Source organism: Abramis brama (genome assembly GCF_963993115.1).
Source record: "Abramis brama genome assembly, chromosome: 17".
Lineage (NCBI taxonomy): Eukaryota > Metazoa > Chordata > Actinopteri > Cypriniformes > Leuciscidae > Abramis > Abramis brama.
Window position 1 is genome coordinate 2,853,016 of NC_139979.1, and position 16,007 is coordinate 2,869,022.

General features: G+C 39.0%; 2 protein-coding genes across 3 annotated transcripts in view; both read right to left on the bottom strand.

Moving 5' to 3' along the window:
- Positions 1 to 7,815, bottom strand: part of LOC311067233 (free fatty acid receptor 2) — a 32,566-nt gene extending 24,751 nt beyond the window's left edge. The window contains exons 1-3 of the mRNA XM_084088962.1: positions 7,642 to 7,815; positions 6,082 to 6,227; positions 1,027 to 1,114 (exon numbers count right to left, since the gene is read on the bottom strand). The gene's annotated coding sequence lies outside the window, so the exon portion shown is untranslated. The remainder of the gene's footprint in view (positions 1 to 1,026; positions 1,115 to 6,081; positions 6,228 to 7,641) is intronic.
- Positions 7,816 to 8,231: 416 nt separating this feature from the next.
- LOC311067236 (free fatty acid receptor 3-like) lies at positions 8,232 to 15,881 on the bottom strand. 2 transcript variants are annotated; one of them, XM_084088964.1, is made up of 2 exons: positions 15,779 to 15,881; positions 8,232 to 9,970 (listed from the first exon to the last, which is right to left on the bottom strand). In XM_084088964.1, the coding sequence occupies exon 2, from the start codon at positions 9,940 to 9,942 to the stop codon at positions 8,947 to 8,949; it is 996 nt and encodes a 331-aa protein (XP_083945090.1). In that variant the 5' UTR covers positions 9,943 to 9,970; positions 15,779 to 15,881; the 3' UTR covers positions 8,232 to 8,946. The 2 variants fall into 2 exon arrangements, with proteins under 2 accessions (XP_083945090.1, XP_083945091.1); XM_084088965.1 differs by having other exon boundaries at positions 15,784 to 15,824.
- Positions 15,882 to 16,007: the final 126 nt, after the last annotated feature.

Here is a 16,007-nt window from a genome sequence, read left to right on the forward strand (position 1 = left end):
CATATATACTATATTTAGCAACATCTATGTTTCAGAACAGATATGCAAATGTAAAGATAAATTAGTAAATTTAAAATAAATATTGCCTTCTCACCAGCAATGGAAAAAATAAGCCTTTAAAATACTTTTATCATTTCATGTGTATACTGTAAATATCACAACACATATTATCTGGTATTTGAGAAACCCATATTTCTAAATGTGATTTTCTTTACTGAGTTTATGTAATAATTAATTATTAGGATGTTGGGGTGTAACAATAGATCGTGTTGCAATATATTGCAATAGAAAAATTCAACAAATATGTATTAGTGACAATATGTATTGTGTATAGTTCACCCAAAATAAAAATTACTGTGTGAGAAACAAATTCAGAGTTTTAGTGTCAGTACTACATTAAACTACTACATATAATGTTGAATATAATGTATAATAATGCATTGGGGGAATATTTGTGGGTCCTGATAATGCCAAATGCCTGATGTTACCAGTAAAAAGTGGCCTATATTATGTTAAATATATCTAGTCAGTGACAGAGTGCAAGCATATTCATCTACAATAGTTCTGTATTTTCAGCTTCAGAATCATGAATATTTGTATTCTTTTGTCACCATTATCCTGTGCATTAGGTTATCAGCACCAAGTCCAAGCCTATTCATTTACACCCACAATGTAACACTAAATTTAGCATTTTAATCAACAGTTAATTTTTTGTTAACCTTTTATCATGTCTTGGAGTATCGCAACTTCAGTATCGTGATATATATCGAATCGTGACATGAGTTGTTGTTTTTTATAAATACAATATACTGTATGTTTGTGTACTAATAATCATTATTACATAAAAGTTGGTACAGAAAATTACATTTAGAAATATGGATTCCACATGTTTTTTTCTATAACCTGTAGATCAGAGAAGATTTGTAATTTTCTGACCAAAACCGCAAAAACAAAACAAAAAAACGTAAAAATATATTTATCACAAACCAATCTGGAAAAAAGATATAGAAGCAAAATGTTTTATACCTTAGTCCAGTTTCACAGAAGTGACTACGTGATGCTCCTCCAGTCTTCAGAGCTCTGTCTAATTGTGTAATTTTGACACATGCTGTATCTACAGTATGATGACAAGACAGAAAAAAAAGAAACACATGTCATTTCACTGAAAGAGGTGAGGTTTTTTTTAAACATCACAGAATGCTTTTTCTGTACATTGCAGACATCTATAAATGCATGCACTTTGAACTAATATTAATTTTACTCAGTGCTTGAAACTACAAGATGGATTGTTGTTGAAAGTCAAAGAGGGAAGTTTCTTCTACAAACATCTTAATGAGAATTCGCTGTGAGAGTTAGTTGACTTCAGTGATGCTGCCTGCACACACACACACACACGCACACTCCCACCCACACACACACCCACACCCACACCTCAGCATTTTCAGAGAAAGGGAGTTTCCCCATAGCGTCAGTTGTGACACAATGTCCTGCTCCCTCTTTTCAGGGAACCATGGTCTCTTTGGCTGTGTCCCAATTCAAAGGCTACGCCTTCGAAGGCTGCGATGGTCGGACTGAGCGTTGTTAAATTGGACGGTCTAGCCTCTCTGTAACATCTCTGTGATGTTTTCAACTTGTGTTTCCTAGTCTTGTTCCATGTTTTGCAGTCCCTTGTTATGTTTAATGTTGATTAGTCTCCCCAGGTTTTTCTTATTAGCCATGTCCCCTTGTGATCCTATTAAGCTTGTCTGTCTGTATATTTAAGCCCTGTGTTTAGTTCAGTGTTTGTCAGTTCTCATCGTTGCACTATGGTGGTTGTCCTGAGTCCGCGTTTGTATTTGTAAGTTTTGAGTTTATTTACATAAAGATCCTGCACTTGGATCCTGCCTCCTCCTGTGCTTCAACCGAAACGTAACACTTACAGAGGATTGTTCTTGTTGACTAGCAACTGTGACACCTGCCATTGATAAGTGACAGTAAAGTTTGTAATAGACTTTTTTGAAAGTTTTATTAAACTGTCTGAAAACGAAACGGTATGAAGAGCCAAACAAGCCACAATTCATTCTTCTGAAAAAATATGTGTATGTAAGAGAATAATGTAATCCTCAAGTTTACCGCTATGGGCGTAGTTTTGAGCCAGCGGGGAATGTTGTGTTTTTATTTTACACAATGCAAACTCATAAAACCCAGCAGGGACTCCAACGACCTCTGCCACCCTCCTCCAGGCAGAATTACATTGCTCGTTGTTATAGGACAACAAAGATGGGTCGTATAGATTTGGAAATGCTGCAACCACCACAATTAATTTCTCCTCCATTTTTGCTACTCGGAACTAAAGTTTCCTGAGCATTTTTGTAATAGGATGTATAGAACAAAGGACCCGCAAGAGACTTCCCCCAGTCTCCGTGCTCTACTTCTATTGGATAGTAGCTGCCCAGTGCCGCTGGCAACGCTATAACGCCACCTCTTTGGGGTGTGTCAGTTGCGAGTGTGTATAATCTAAGTTCTTTTCAACACACGGACAGTATAATCATCAGAGATGCACGTGATTACATTTAGAAATAGACAAGCTTTGTTTCCAAATGCACTAAGCAAAGATATCCTTTAAATTTTATAAACTTTTATAAACCCAGCCAATATAATAACAATGAACACATCCAACATTTAACATATGTATAACAACTGCAAGCCTCTAATTCGTAAACAAAATGATTTACATACTAAATCCAGCAATAACAACGGCACAATCTGCATATTTTTAAACTCTAAAGACAGACGTCACATCCCAAACCTCACAACAATTGGTTCCCGACCGCGTTTTTTGCTTTATATTTGCATAAAGTCGAGAACTGCCCAGCCTTTTGATGCTCTCAACGCTTTCTCCGGTCCGCTGTCAATTCCACAATGCACTGCGCGAGCGTCCATATCACCCTGAAGCCCAAGACTGGTTGCCCACTGAAGCAAAGCAGGGTTGAGCCTGGTTAGTACCTGGATGGGAGACCTCCTGGGAAAAACCAGGTTGCTGCTGGAAGAGTTGTTAGTGAGGCCAGCAGGGGGCGCTCACCCTGTGGTCTTTGTGGGTCCTAACGCCCCAGTAAAGTGACGGGGACACTATACTGTCAAAGAGCACCGTCCTTCGGATGAGATGTAAAACCGAGGTCCTGACTCTCTGTGGTCTTTAAAAATCCCATGGCATTTCTCGTAAAGAGTAGGGGTGTTATCCCGGTGTCCTGGCCACATTCCACCCATTGGCCCTTACCAATCATGGCCTCCTAATAATCCCCATCCACTGGCACCGTTGTACTGTGGCTGCCGTCGCATCATCCACGTGGATGCTGCACAATGGTAGTGGTTGAGGGGAGATCACACAAAGTGACTACTAGTGTCCCTACGCTTTGGTTGTACAGTAGTACATATGAAACCGCTATATAAATGCCTCATTCTAATTCTAATTCTAATTCTAGACTTGAATCTAGACTCTAGACTCTAGAAATCGAGGGAACGAGGGTCCATATAAACTTCCCCCGCCCACTTCACGAAGTGGAACGCACTTCAAAAATGGTCGGCAGGGATTCCCCCGAGGGGAAGTGCTTAGGGAAGTTCGCAAGAGCATGTCTAAAAGTGGACTGGAACGCAGCCCGGGAGATCGCGACTAGACAATGTTTAATAGAGATTGATTTTCAGTGCACTCAATGTTTTTGTAAAGAGAGTTTACAGTTATAAAGTTAAATAGCTACTTAAAGTGCTTGTATAGAGTTGGTGTATGTTAATTGAGCTTTATAGTCTGATTGCTGAATTGTTAATGTCAGTAATGTTTTATTTGGTGGAATACACTGTTTCATTTTCTGTGACCATACAGTATCAGATAAATGTGTAATGTGAGTTTATTGAAAGAGCGTTTCACTTTTTGACATGAAGAAGTCACACTGCCAGCTAGTTCAACACTGTGAAGAAAAAAACTAATTTATTGTTGTCTTTATTGAATTTGCAGATTGTAGGCCTACAGTGTATGACAGAAATAAAAAATATGTGCCACCAGAAAAACAGCCTCTTCTGTGTGTGCAACAGGACATAACTGTTCTCAGACCTGATTCTTTGTCTGGATTCATAAGCAGTCCGCACTGAATTTAGACATCCATATAAGGACTCCAATGTATTTACTGCTGCTCTATTTATTGAATCCTCAACAAATCTTGAGACTGACAGAAATCCACATAGGGTTTGAATGTGATCACAGAGTTCTCAATGCAGCCTATCATGCACAAAATAGTCTGCTTCTCTTTGAAATTGGTCAGTACATTACAGCACACATTATTAAAAATGTGTCTGATTTCATGTTCATTGTTACTTACTCCCAAAAGTAAAAACTGTACTTGAAAAGAAAGGTGGATTTCTTTGAATAGCATCATTGTAAAGTTGTGATGAAGAGCTGAGCAAGTCTAGCACATGTATTTCCTGGTCTGAGTGTGACTTCCTGCTTAAAGGGTTAGTTCAGCCAAAAATGAAAATTCTGTCAGTAATTACTCACCCTCATGTTGTTCCAACTGCGTAAGACCTTCGTTCATCTTCGGAACATAAATTAAGATATTTTTGATGAAATCTGAGTGCTGGATCACTTCTCCATAGGCTGCTAAGTGACCGAAACTTGCTGGCCCAGAAAAGTTATTAAAGAGATCGTTAATATAGTCCAAGTGACTACAGTGGCTCAATCTTAAGTATATCAAGCGACGAAAATACTTTTTGTGCGCAAAAACAAACAAAAATAACGACTTTATTCCACTATTCATTTCCTTCTCTCTGGGCCTCTAGTTGGTTCACGTAGTGTTTTTGCGCTGCGCGTCTGTGTTACACGTCACCACGTAGGCTCACAATTGGCCGACGCTGGTCATGTGTGTGATGCGTGTTGACGTGCAACACAGACGCGCAGCGCAAAAACACTACGAGACCCAGAGAGAAGGAAATGAATAGTGGAATAAAGTTGTTATTTTTGTTTGTTTTTGCGCTTTTGTTTCTCGTTGCTTGATATACTTAAGATTAAGCCACTGTAGTCACCTGGACTATATTAACGATCTCTTTAATAACTTTTCTGGGCCAGCAAGCAGCAGCCTATGGAGCAGTGATCCAGCACTCAGATTTCATCAAAAATATCTTAATTTATGTTCCGAAGATGAACGAAGGTCTTACGCGGTTGGAACAACATGAGGGTGAGTAATTACTGACAGAATTTTCATTTTTGGGTGAACTAACCCTTTAAAGAGGAAATAATGGATACCAAAAAAAAAGAAAGAAATATGAGTGAAAGGAGAATGTATTTTTTATTTTATTTTCATTTTTTTTAAAGGAGGATGTATGTGTGTGTGCAAATTAGAAATGTATGTATGTGAAAGGAGAATGTATGTGTGTGTGCATATTAGAAATGCATGTATGTGAAAGGAGAATGTAAGTGTGTGTGAGAGTAGAAATGTTATGTATGTGAATAATAATAATACATTTATTTTATATAGCGCCTTTCAGAAAACTCAAGGTTGCTTTACAATAAAGTACAAATATGAAACTTAGAAACAATACAAATAATTCTGTATTAAGTTCTGAATATTGGATCTTATTTATTGATGAATTGGGTAAGCCATAGAAAAGAGAATTGCAGTAGTCAAGCCGTGAAGTGATGAAAGCATGAACTAGGGTCTCAGCATCGCTGGTATTTACATATGGACGTAAGCGCACAATATTACGAAGGTGAAAGAAGGCAGATTTAGTGAGCGAGGAGATGTGTGGAAGGAAGAAAAGAGAGGAATCAAAGATTATACCAAGGTTTTTGACAGTGGTGGAAGGTTGAACCAAAACTCCAACAATATTAACATTGTCAACACAGAAACGGGATGTAGTGAAGTGAACCAATAAGAAGTAGATCTGTTTTATCCGTGTTGAGTTTGAGAAAATTGCTGGTCATCCAAGCGTTTATATCATCAATACAAGCTGATGTGGAATTAGTGGGGAAAGGAGCATTGCGTTGAGAATGGATGTATAGTTGGGTGTCGTCTGTGTAGCAATGGAAGTTAAAGCCATGATGACGGATGATGTTACCTAATGGGAGCATGTAGATGATGAAGAGAAGAGGCCCAAGGACAGAGCCCTGGGGAACACCATGTGGGACAGAGGCAGTAGTGGACTTAGCCTGGCGGATAGAGATGTAACCAGACAGATAGGAGGTGATCCAGGATAGGGCAGTTCTAGAAATACCAAGAGCAGAGAGTCGTGAGATGAGAATACTGTGAGAGATTGTGTCGAATGCAGAGGAAATATCTAGAAGAATTAGAATACTGGTGGAGTCGGAGTCAGTGGCCATAAGGAGATAATTGACAACCTTAAAGGGGACCTATTATGCAAAATTCACTTTTGTATGGTGTTTGGACATAAATGTGTGTTGGCAGTGTGTGTACACAACCACCCTACAGTGATAAAAATCCACTCACTTTTTTTTTTAATCCTCATAAATCATAAGCAGTCTCTCCAAACGACCCGTTTTCAGAATGTGGCTTTAGTGACATCACTAAAGCCACAGGCCCCGCCCACGAGTGTTGACTGACACTGCCGTTATAACTTAGACCCGCCCTGGGGTGCGTTTCCTGAAAGCATCGTTAGCCAACTATGGTCGCAAGTTCCCTCGTTACCAATAGAGTTCAATGGACATTGCGATGAACTTGCGACCATAGTTGGCCAACGATGCTTTCGGGAAACACACCCCTGATCGAGTTCACTGCGAGTTGTACACATCAGCCATTGCTGCAGCAATGCACTCACGAGAAGCGCCGAAGCATCTCCCAAGCGTTGAAGGTGTTGTAGCTGGATGTATGCTCCCTCAACTCTACAGAAATTTATGTAAGTTACTTATGCACTTCTTACATGTTTACTCAGCTCTAACAGTGATTTTCTGAAGAAAAACTGATGCTTCATCTTTTGTGTGACATACAGTAAACTTTATTAAACTCATCAGTATATTTTGTGTCATCATTCAGACAATTCAGATCGTCAGACGGAGTCCTACAGCAGGCTTGCATTAATAGTGTATACAAGCAATGCCAAATAGGTTATAATCATAATTAAACTAAACTATACCTGTTCCAACTCCATACAGCATATTTTCTCTGACTCTGTAGGCATTTTTATGGTCGAAATGAACACCATTACTGTGACTGTCTGTTTTATTATTATCATCTTCCCTGTTCTGGCTCTGATCGCGGCTGCTTAGGCTCCGCCCCCTGTGCCGTGAACCAGCAGCTCATTAGCATTAAAGGAGAAGCACTAAAACAGTGCGTTTTTCACAGACCCAAAAAATGATGATTTAAACGTGCTGTAAATAAACTTCTGTTGGGTATTTTGAGCTAAAACTTCACATACACATCAGAGACTTATTTTACATCTTGTGAAAATGGGCATAATAGGTCCCCTTTAAGAAGTGCTGTCTCAGTGCTGGGGAGGGTGCGAAAAAAAACAGATTGAAATCATTCATAGGTGTTGTTAGATGACAAATGTGTTTGAAGTTTTGCAATGTTGATTATGTGATAATAAATTACATGAATTATTAGCCAATTATAAAGAGAACAGATAAAAAAAGATTCAATAAATTATTAGAAATCAAACTACCTTCACACGCTGTATAACTCTGACAGTTATACAATCTCCAGGGACAGGAAGTGACATCACAGGAACAGATTTGTGTTGGTCTGTCTAAAGAGATGGCAAGTTAAAAACAAGTGTAGGATTGAAAATAATCCAAGATATTTTAAATGAACAAAGATATTTGCTTTACTGTTTCCAACCCCTATTTCTACCACAAGGACCATTTGGAGTTCCTTAAGGCACAGACGTTTCTGATAGTGATCTAGGCCTGTAGGCCAATATGTTTAGACTTTGGGGGTCGATGAATTGTCACACCTTTAGTACGGTGGGGGAAGTGTAATTATCTGATTGGTCAGTTTGAATGTCTCATATTTGGGTTTTAGTCACATGGTCAGGGAAAGGATAAAAGAAGATTGAAACTGTTGCTCTGTCTCTTTTATGCTCTGGCTCTCTTCTTCTCTGGGTCCTTTTCTTGGGGCTCTCTCTCTTTACCTCCTCCTTCCTCTTACTCTCTCTCTCTCTCTCTCTCTCTCTCTCTCTCTCTCTTTACCTCCTCCTTCCTCTTTCTCTCTCTCTCTCTCTCTCTTTACCTCCTCCTTCCTCTCTCTCTCTCTCTCTCTCTCTTTACCTCCTCCTTCCTCTTACTCTCTCTCTCTCTCTCTCTCTCTCTCTCTCTACCTCCTCCTTCCTCTTCCTCTCTCTCTCTATCTCTGGTAAACATTTTTCATATTTGCTGCGCTTATTTCCGTCGCTGGTATTAGTGGCAGTGGGTGGAATAGACAAGAAATGTGCAGTTTTCTTCCATCTTGCTAATAACGTTTCTTTAGTCATTCGGCAGTCTTGCAGCTTGAACCACTGCAGGAATCCACCCTTACACAAGCAATTCATATTCGAGTGTTGCGTAGAAAATAAATAAACAGTATTAATTCGCAATGAGTTAATGGTTCAGAATGGAGGAATAAAGAACAGAAGCATAATCACAAATTTTATTGAAAAATTTGTAACAAATAGCTTTGTTTAATTGACGTTTATATCATTGCTGTAAGTAAATACTGCATATTAGTTCAAATGTTAGATTTTGGACTGTAATTTGTTCACAAACTGGTCAAGCTTTTTATTTCATTGCGAATAAAATTGCGCTGCTGAGAAGAATTAAGTCAAATATTGGTGCAATCATGCTTGATTTTCTCTTCCGAAAACCATTTTTAAGCTGCTCCTCTTCTCTCCATCCATAAAGCATTGGGTCACGGTGGCGTAATAGAATGACTTGCATTGAAGATGCATATGCAGGCAAAGCACATCAACCAATGAAAAACCTGGCTTGATATGTTAGCGGATGCTGTCATCAGAGCTCTGGGTTCTCTCATCTGATTTCCCACGGTTGAATAAAGGGCAGCAGAGAGTCGAGCGGCAGCAGGGAGGGAGCAGCCGCCTCACCAGCTCCTGAAACACCTTCTTGAAAGTCTCTCTGAGTGCTGAAGAAGAGAAGTAGAATATGAAAGGGTCGAGGCATGCATTCAGCGTGCTGGTGAGGAGAGCATAATGTCTCCATTTACTGCTATAGCCTTTGACAAATCCCTCCACATGTGAGATGTTGAAGGGCATGAAACAGATGACGAAGACCAGAAGCGTTCCCAACGCCATCCCGATGGCTCTATACCGCTTCTTGGCGTGAACTTTACATAGACGGGATAGTATGCAGATGCACTTGATGTAACAGAAGCAGCAGATGAGGAAAGGAATGAGGAAGAAGAAGAAAAAAAGCTCCAGGCGAACCGGCAAGAGGATCTTGAGCTGTTCGTCGCTGAATTCTTCATAACAGGTGTTACGCTTGGATGGATCGGTGAAGTTGGGGTTCAAATGGTGTTGGTATTGCACGATGTACACAACGCTACAGTGCACCATGGAAACCACCCAGAATATGACGCTGGCTATCACAGCATTTCGAGGGTTGCGTTTCAGCTTGTATTTAATGGGGAAAGCTACACCCAGGTATCGCTCCACGCTGATGGCCGTCAGGTGTAAGGTGCTGTTGGCGATGATGGAGTAGAAGACGAATCCCGACAGCGGGCAGAGGAAGTACGGCATCGTCCATTTCATGTTGGCCGCCTCCACCATGTGAAACGGCAGGAAAAAGAGGAAGATCAGGTCAGAGATGGTTAAACTGAGTAACAGCACGTCCATCGGGGTGGAGCGCTGCCGCACCTTCTGGAAGAAGGTGTAAAGAGCCAAGATGTTGGCGGGAAGGCCTATGATCAGCGTGAATCCGTAGACACCTAACACCAGGTTACTGAGACCCACCGTCCATGTCCCATTGTGATCCATCGTCACTGTAGATGCAAAGTATGCAAACCTGTACGAGAAAAAAAAAGATTTAATTTAAGATAAGCATTTTAATCTTGTTTCATATTTTTGACTTCAAGCAAGAGCAATACATACGCACAATGCAGAAATCAAATTGGCTCACGGTTAAACACTTAACCGATGCATGTTAAGATTCTCACCCTTGGCTCTATATAAAAATAACAACATCCTTTAGATGTTGATAATCATTTGCACCTTGGTTCCTATTTCCGGAACCTATTTCCGTTATGAAAATTTCACCAACGAACAGCTCAAGATCCTCCCGTCGGTTCGCCTGGAGCTTTTTTTTTGTTTTCTTCCTTATTCCTTTCCTCATCTGCTGCTTCTGTTACATCAAGTGCATCTGCATACTATCCCGTCTATGTAAAGTTCACGCCAAGAAGCGGTATAGAGCCATCGGAACCATAGGAACCTATTTCCGGGAGTGCGTTCTTGAGCCACCAGGCACTGTTTTGTGTGGATGGGCAGCCGGAGCGTGTTGAGGGTTTTCTGTTAGAACGATGTCGTGTTAGCGGCCCCTAAGTTAATAACTAATGGTCTTTGCAACGGATGTGAATCAATCAATCAAAACTAACTTTAGCTGGACAATAACTTTATCCTAGAGCGGCTGTAAAGCCAAAACAATCTCTGTTACTGTAATTTCCTATTATCACTGTAAAGCTGCTTTGGAACAATTCATATTGTTAAAAGCGCTATATAAATGAAGGTGACTTGACTTGACTCATTAGCATTTAAAGCTACAGACACAGAAATGGTACGTCCTAAGGAAAGCTCATTGTGGGACTGGCTCGTAGTGGCTGTAATTCTGCACCAAGGCTGAATTTCGGGAAAGAGACTTCGGATACAGTATTAGGGGACCACTTTTTTATAAAGGTTTAAAGGGGGGCGTGACGAAAAAAGTTTGAGAACCGCTGGGAGATGGTCCTCACTGCAGAACACGAAATCCAGGGGGAGGAGTTGGATCCAGATCCAACTCCTCCCACCTTACATATACCTAAACCTACCCATCTCCACCCCCTGATCCCTAAACCCACCCCTAAACCTACTAATCTCCACCCCTTAGATCTGGATCCAACTCCGCCCCCTGGATCTTGTGTACTGCAGTGAGGTGCTACTGACCACTGGCTTAAAGTCCTATTCTCAAAGTGTGGAGGCTCCCTCTAGTGGTACGCAGCGGAATCGCTGAATTTCACACTTACGATCACACTGGTGTGATTGATTAGAACGGTCAGTGCATCACGTGATCAATTGCTAAATTCAAATGTGCTTTCACATGTTGGCTGGCGCTGAGCCAGAGACGGACACTCTCAGCGATTGTCATATCGCTGACTATTCAGCTGACTACACATCACAACTATTCAGTGTTTTTTATAAAATGTTTATTTTAGGTTTCAGACATTTAAATTCACATAAGTACTAAAAAAACAATACATTTAGAGTTTGTAAAATACACACGGATGTGTGGAAGTGGCAATAATAATCCTTTCCATTATAATTAGACAACAGATTTTATTCATATCAGATACACATTGTGTTAGTAACTTCAAAGTTTACTCTATTCTTCTTCCAGTTCACCAGCCACTTACTTTCATGTATTTCGGGAGAAGTGGATAAATTGACGTGTTGTAAAATCCAACAGATCTGATTCTTTGAATTGTGGCACAAACTAATATGATCTTAATATACTAATATGTGGCACATCACGCATATAGCTTACACAACTAATGTGATCATTATAAAGGTGTTTAAACAACAAAACACATCCACTTGCACATATTTGACCATATTTGATGCTATAGCAATTTTTGGGGGAATATTTTGAATAAAAATGGAAAAAAGAAATAAAAGCAGATCATCAGCCATTCAGCGCTATTGTGGCTGCAGTGTGTCACGTGACAAGCAATGGCGCGTCACCATGGAAACAATAAAGTGATAAAAAATGGTTTCCAGAATATTTTAATCTAACGTGTGAAAAGGTTAAATATAAATACACAGCCTGTGTTCATTTTTTTATTAAGTACAATACTTTTTTTTTTACTTAAAATTTAAGTACAGAACAGTTTTTTGTTGTTGTTTTTTTACTTTTAAAGGTGCACTGTGTAATTTTTAGCGCCATCTGGTGGTAAGGTTGTGAATTGCAACCAACAGAAGTTACGGTGGCCGACAGCAAAGATGTCGTCGTCTGAGACAGCAGAGAGTAGCCAGTTAAGCAATGAAGTTTTCTTTACAAAGATAAATTAAGAAATTAGGTTTACTTAATTATTCAGTAAAACAATATGTTATTGCGAACATTACTGTTACTTGTTCATCATTGTGTCAGTGTTTTATCTAGCTTTGCACGAAGAACAACATAGTGAGGAAATGCATTTGTCCGTTTAGGGCCACTGTAGAAACATGGTGGCGCATTTCAATGTAAGGGGACCCGTGGTGTATGTAGATAGAAATGGCTCATTCTAAGGTAATAAAAACATAACGGTTCATTAAGTAAGGTCTTTATACACCACTGAAAACATAGTTATGTATATGATATTGCATTTCTGTCAACAGATCCTCCTAAATATTACACAATGCACCTTTAAGTACAATACATTTTCATTTAATCTTTAAGTTTTTTATTTACCTGTATGTAAGCAGCACAGTGCAGTGTTAATGTTCAAACTGTGTTTTTACAATGTTTAAAGTGGCTGATAATAATAAATTATCAGCCAATGGCTGACAGGAAGATCAGGCCTTTCCTAACTGAGCATGCAACACAACTTCAGAGGTTCATCACATTAATTTTAGTTTGAAGAAGTGTGAAGGTTATATAAGGTCTGTGGAGTTTGAGAATTGAGACGTGGTTGTTATTTTGTGTGCAGTTGCTAGTTGTTAAAGTTGATGTAATGTTTTTCTCGTTTCTCGTCCTCCCTGCCAATGCCTCTCTACAACACGACTTCACCATCCAGCTAGATTCATCATCAATCACCCCATCAAGGTCGGTCAGAAATCTTGGAGTAATATTTGATGACCAGCTGACCTTCACAGACCACATTACAAAGGCCACTCGATCATGCCGGTTTGCACTGCACAACATCAGGAAGATCAGGCCTTTCCTAACTGAGCATGCAACACAACTTCTCGTCCAGGTCCTGGTCATCTCTAGGCTTGATTACTGCAATGCTCTTCTGGCTGGACTTCCATCATGTGCAACTAAACCTCTACAAATGATTCAGAATGCTGCAGCTCGTCTTGTCTTCAACGAGCCCAAGAGGGCCCACGTCACTCCTCTGTTCATCTCTCTGCACTGGCTACCTCTCGGCTCTCGCTGCTCGCATTAAGTTCAAGGCATTGACGCTTGCTTACAGATCTATCACAGGCTCAGTTCCCTCCTACTTTCACTCACTCCTACGAGTCTACATCCCTACCAGAAGCCTACGGTCGGTCAATGAGCGACATCTCGTGGTTCCATCACAGAAAGCCACAAAATCTCTTTCCAGAACATTCTCATTCACAGTTCCATGCTGGTGGAACGCTCTCCCACCCTCATCCGGGATGCAGAATCCCTGGCAACTTTCAAAAGACAGCTGAAAACTCATCTCTTCCGTCAGCACAAAAAAACCTCTCCTTTTTCCTTTAAATCCTCTCTTATCATGCTTATGCTACTCTGAACAATGCCTGAACTTCGTATTTTGAGCACTTCTTGCATTGTTTCTTGCCTCTTCACGATGACTCGCTTAATTTAGTCCTAATTTGTAAGTCGCTTTGGACAAAAGCATCTGCTAAATGGCTAAATGTAAAATGTAAATATTCTTATTAGAAATAAAACTACCTAGTTTTTTAGCTGTGCATAGCTGTAGCTGAATAGTTAGGCCTGCTATGGTACTGTATTTTAATATTGGTCATTATGGTGGTACTTGGAGAGCCAAATATCTTCTGAGGTGGTACTTGGTGTAAAAAGTTTGAGAACCACTGCTCTATAGTTTTCTTTGTCAACAGCCGCTTGCACTGCTGGTGAGGTCGACTAACAGATGGAGATTATCAATCGGCAATCTAATGATATTCCTGCCGTTCCCGGATGTCAAATGTTGAATTTTGTCAAATGTTGAATTTTCTGTCGAATTTGAACCACTGAATTTGTGGAAGCGAATTAAAGCGAAATTAAATGGACCGAAAATTGCCTGTCGAATATTAGGTATAGGTTATACGAATATAGGTTGTATTTTTAAACAGAACGAGTATTTTGGAAGTGAAATCTGAAAGGTGAATATGGATTATTTAATTTTTAATAATGAAAACGTGTGTGAAATGTTTTGAATTGAAATATTCACGAGCTTAAATAAACAACCATGTTGAATTTCAGCCCATAAAAAATGCAAGCAGGGTTAATGCAATGCATATTTTTTTCAAGTAGAGCAATTCAACAAGCTTTTTTTTGTTTCAAAAACATTGTTTCAAAAACAAAAAAACGTCAATTCAGGGTTGATTCAATTCTGTTGTAAAGATCATCAATAATTAAATGAGTTAATTTCATCTTTAAAGCAGTTCTGCAGAAAACAGTGATGTCATCATCCAGCTCTGTTCAGTTTTCATAAAACAGTGCCAGTACAGTCAGATCAATAATATTGTTGAATATTAAGTGTGCCAAACTAAGCGAGCCACAGACGACAGTGGCAAGGAACCCAAACTCTGGTGACAGAGCAAGCAAAGGTTTTGCATTGTTTTAAACCCTGTTTCATTGCATTTAGTATCAGTAAAATATTGCTTTACAAGAGTTATTCTCATTAATGTAATTTACCACACATGAGAATCACTTATTAATGGCAATAAAAACAGTTCAACACAGATCGGACTGACTAAACACCTGTGCATCTACAGTATGCTTGCAATAATAATATGCAGTATATTTAGGATATTATCAAATAAATTCTTAGTATATAACAAAGCATTTCAGGAAATGCATTTACACATATCACACATTCAGATGTTACTGTGAAAAAAATAATTCCGCAATGCACATACAGAGATCAAAACGCATGATTAGGTGATGCATTTTCACACCTGGGTCTTCGGAGTATCTACACAGCAACTAATACAAGCTACTAGCAAAATATTATCACTTAATGCATTGCCTAGAACACTTCCAAACTGGTCAACTGCAGGTTTTACAGTATATGATCTATAAATCAATGTTTTAATTTTCAGTTTGCATTACCAGTCAAAGAGGGAAACTTGTTAAAGGGGAATACCAGACTGTGCAATGGAAAATATAAGTGAAGTGACATTTATGACAGTTAAAATATAAACATTATTAGAAAATTAACCAGCACTAACATTTACAAGTCAGAAACAAATACATGTATACTATATTTAGCAACTTTAGCAACATCTATGTGTCAGAACAATTTACATTTTAGATATGCAAATGTAAAATTAAAATTTAAAGAAATATTTCCTTCTCACCAGCAATGAAAAATAAGCCCTTAAAATACTTTTAGCATTTCATGTGTATACTGTAAATATCACACAACACATATTATCAGGTATTTAGGGAAACTAGATTTCTGCATGTGATTTTCTGTAATAATGAATTATTTGAATGAAATACGACATATGTTTGTGTATATATAGTATTGCATTCTACAGAAAATTACATTTAGAAATGTGGGTTCCACATGCAGTCATTGTGAGTCATTTTCTGACCAAAACTGCTAAAACAATTACCTGTCGAAGCATTAGAACATTCAAAAGAATCATCACAAACCAATCTGGAATATATATATATATATATATATATATATATAAGCAAAATATTTTATACCTTACTAAATCAGTCCAGTATCACAGAAGTGACAATGTGATGCTCCTCCAGTCTTTAGAGCTATTTCTCATTATGTCATTTTGACACATGCTGTATCTATGATGACAAAACAGGAAAGAAGCAACACATTTTTTCATTTCACTGAAAGAGGCGAGTCTTTTCAGTCACAGAATGCTTTTTCTGTACATTAAAGACATTTATAAATGCATACTCTGAACTAATATTAATA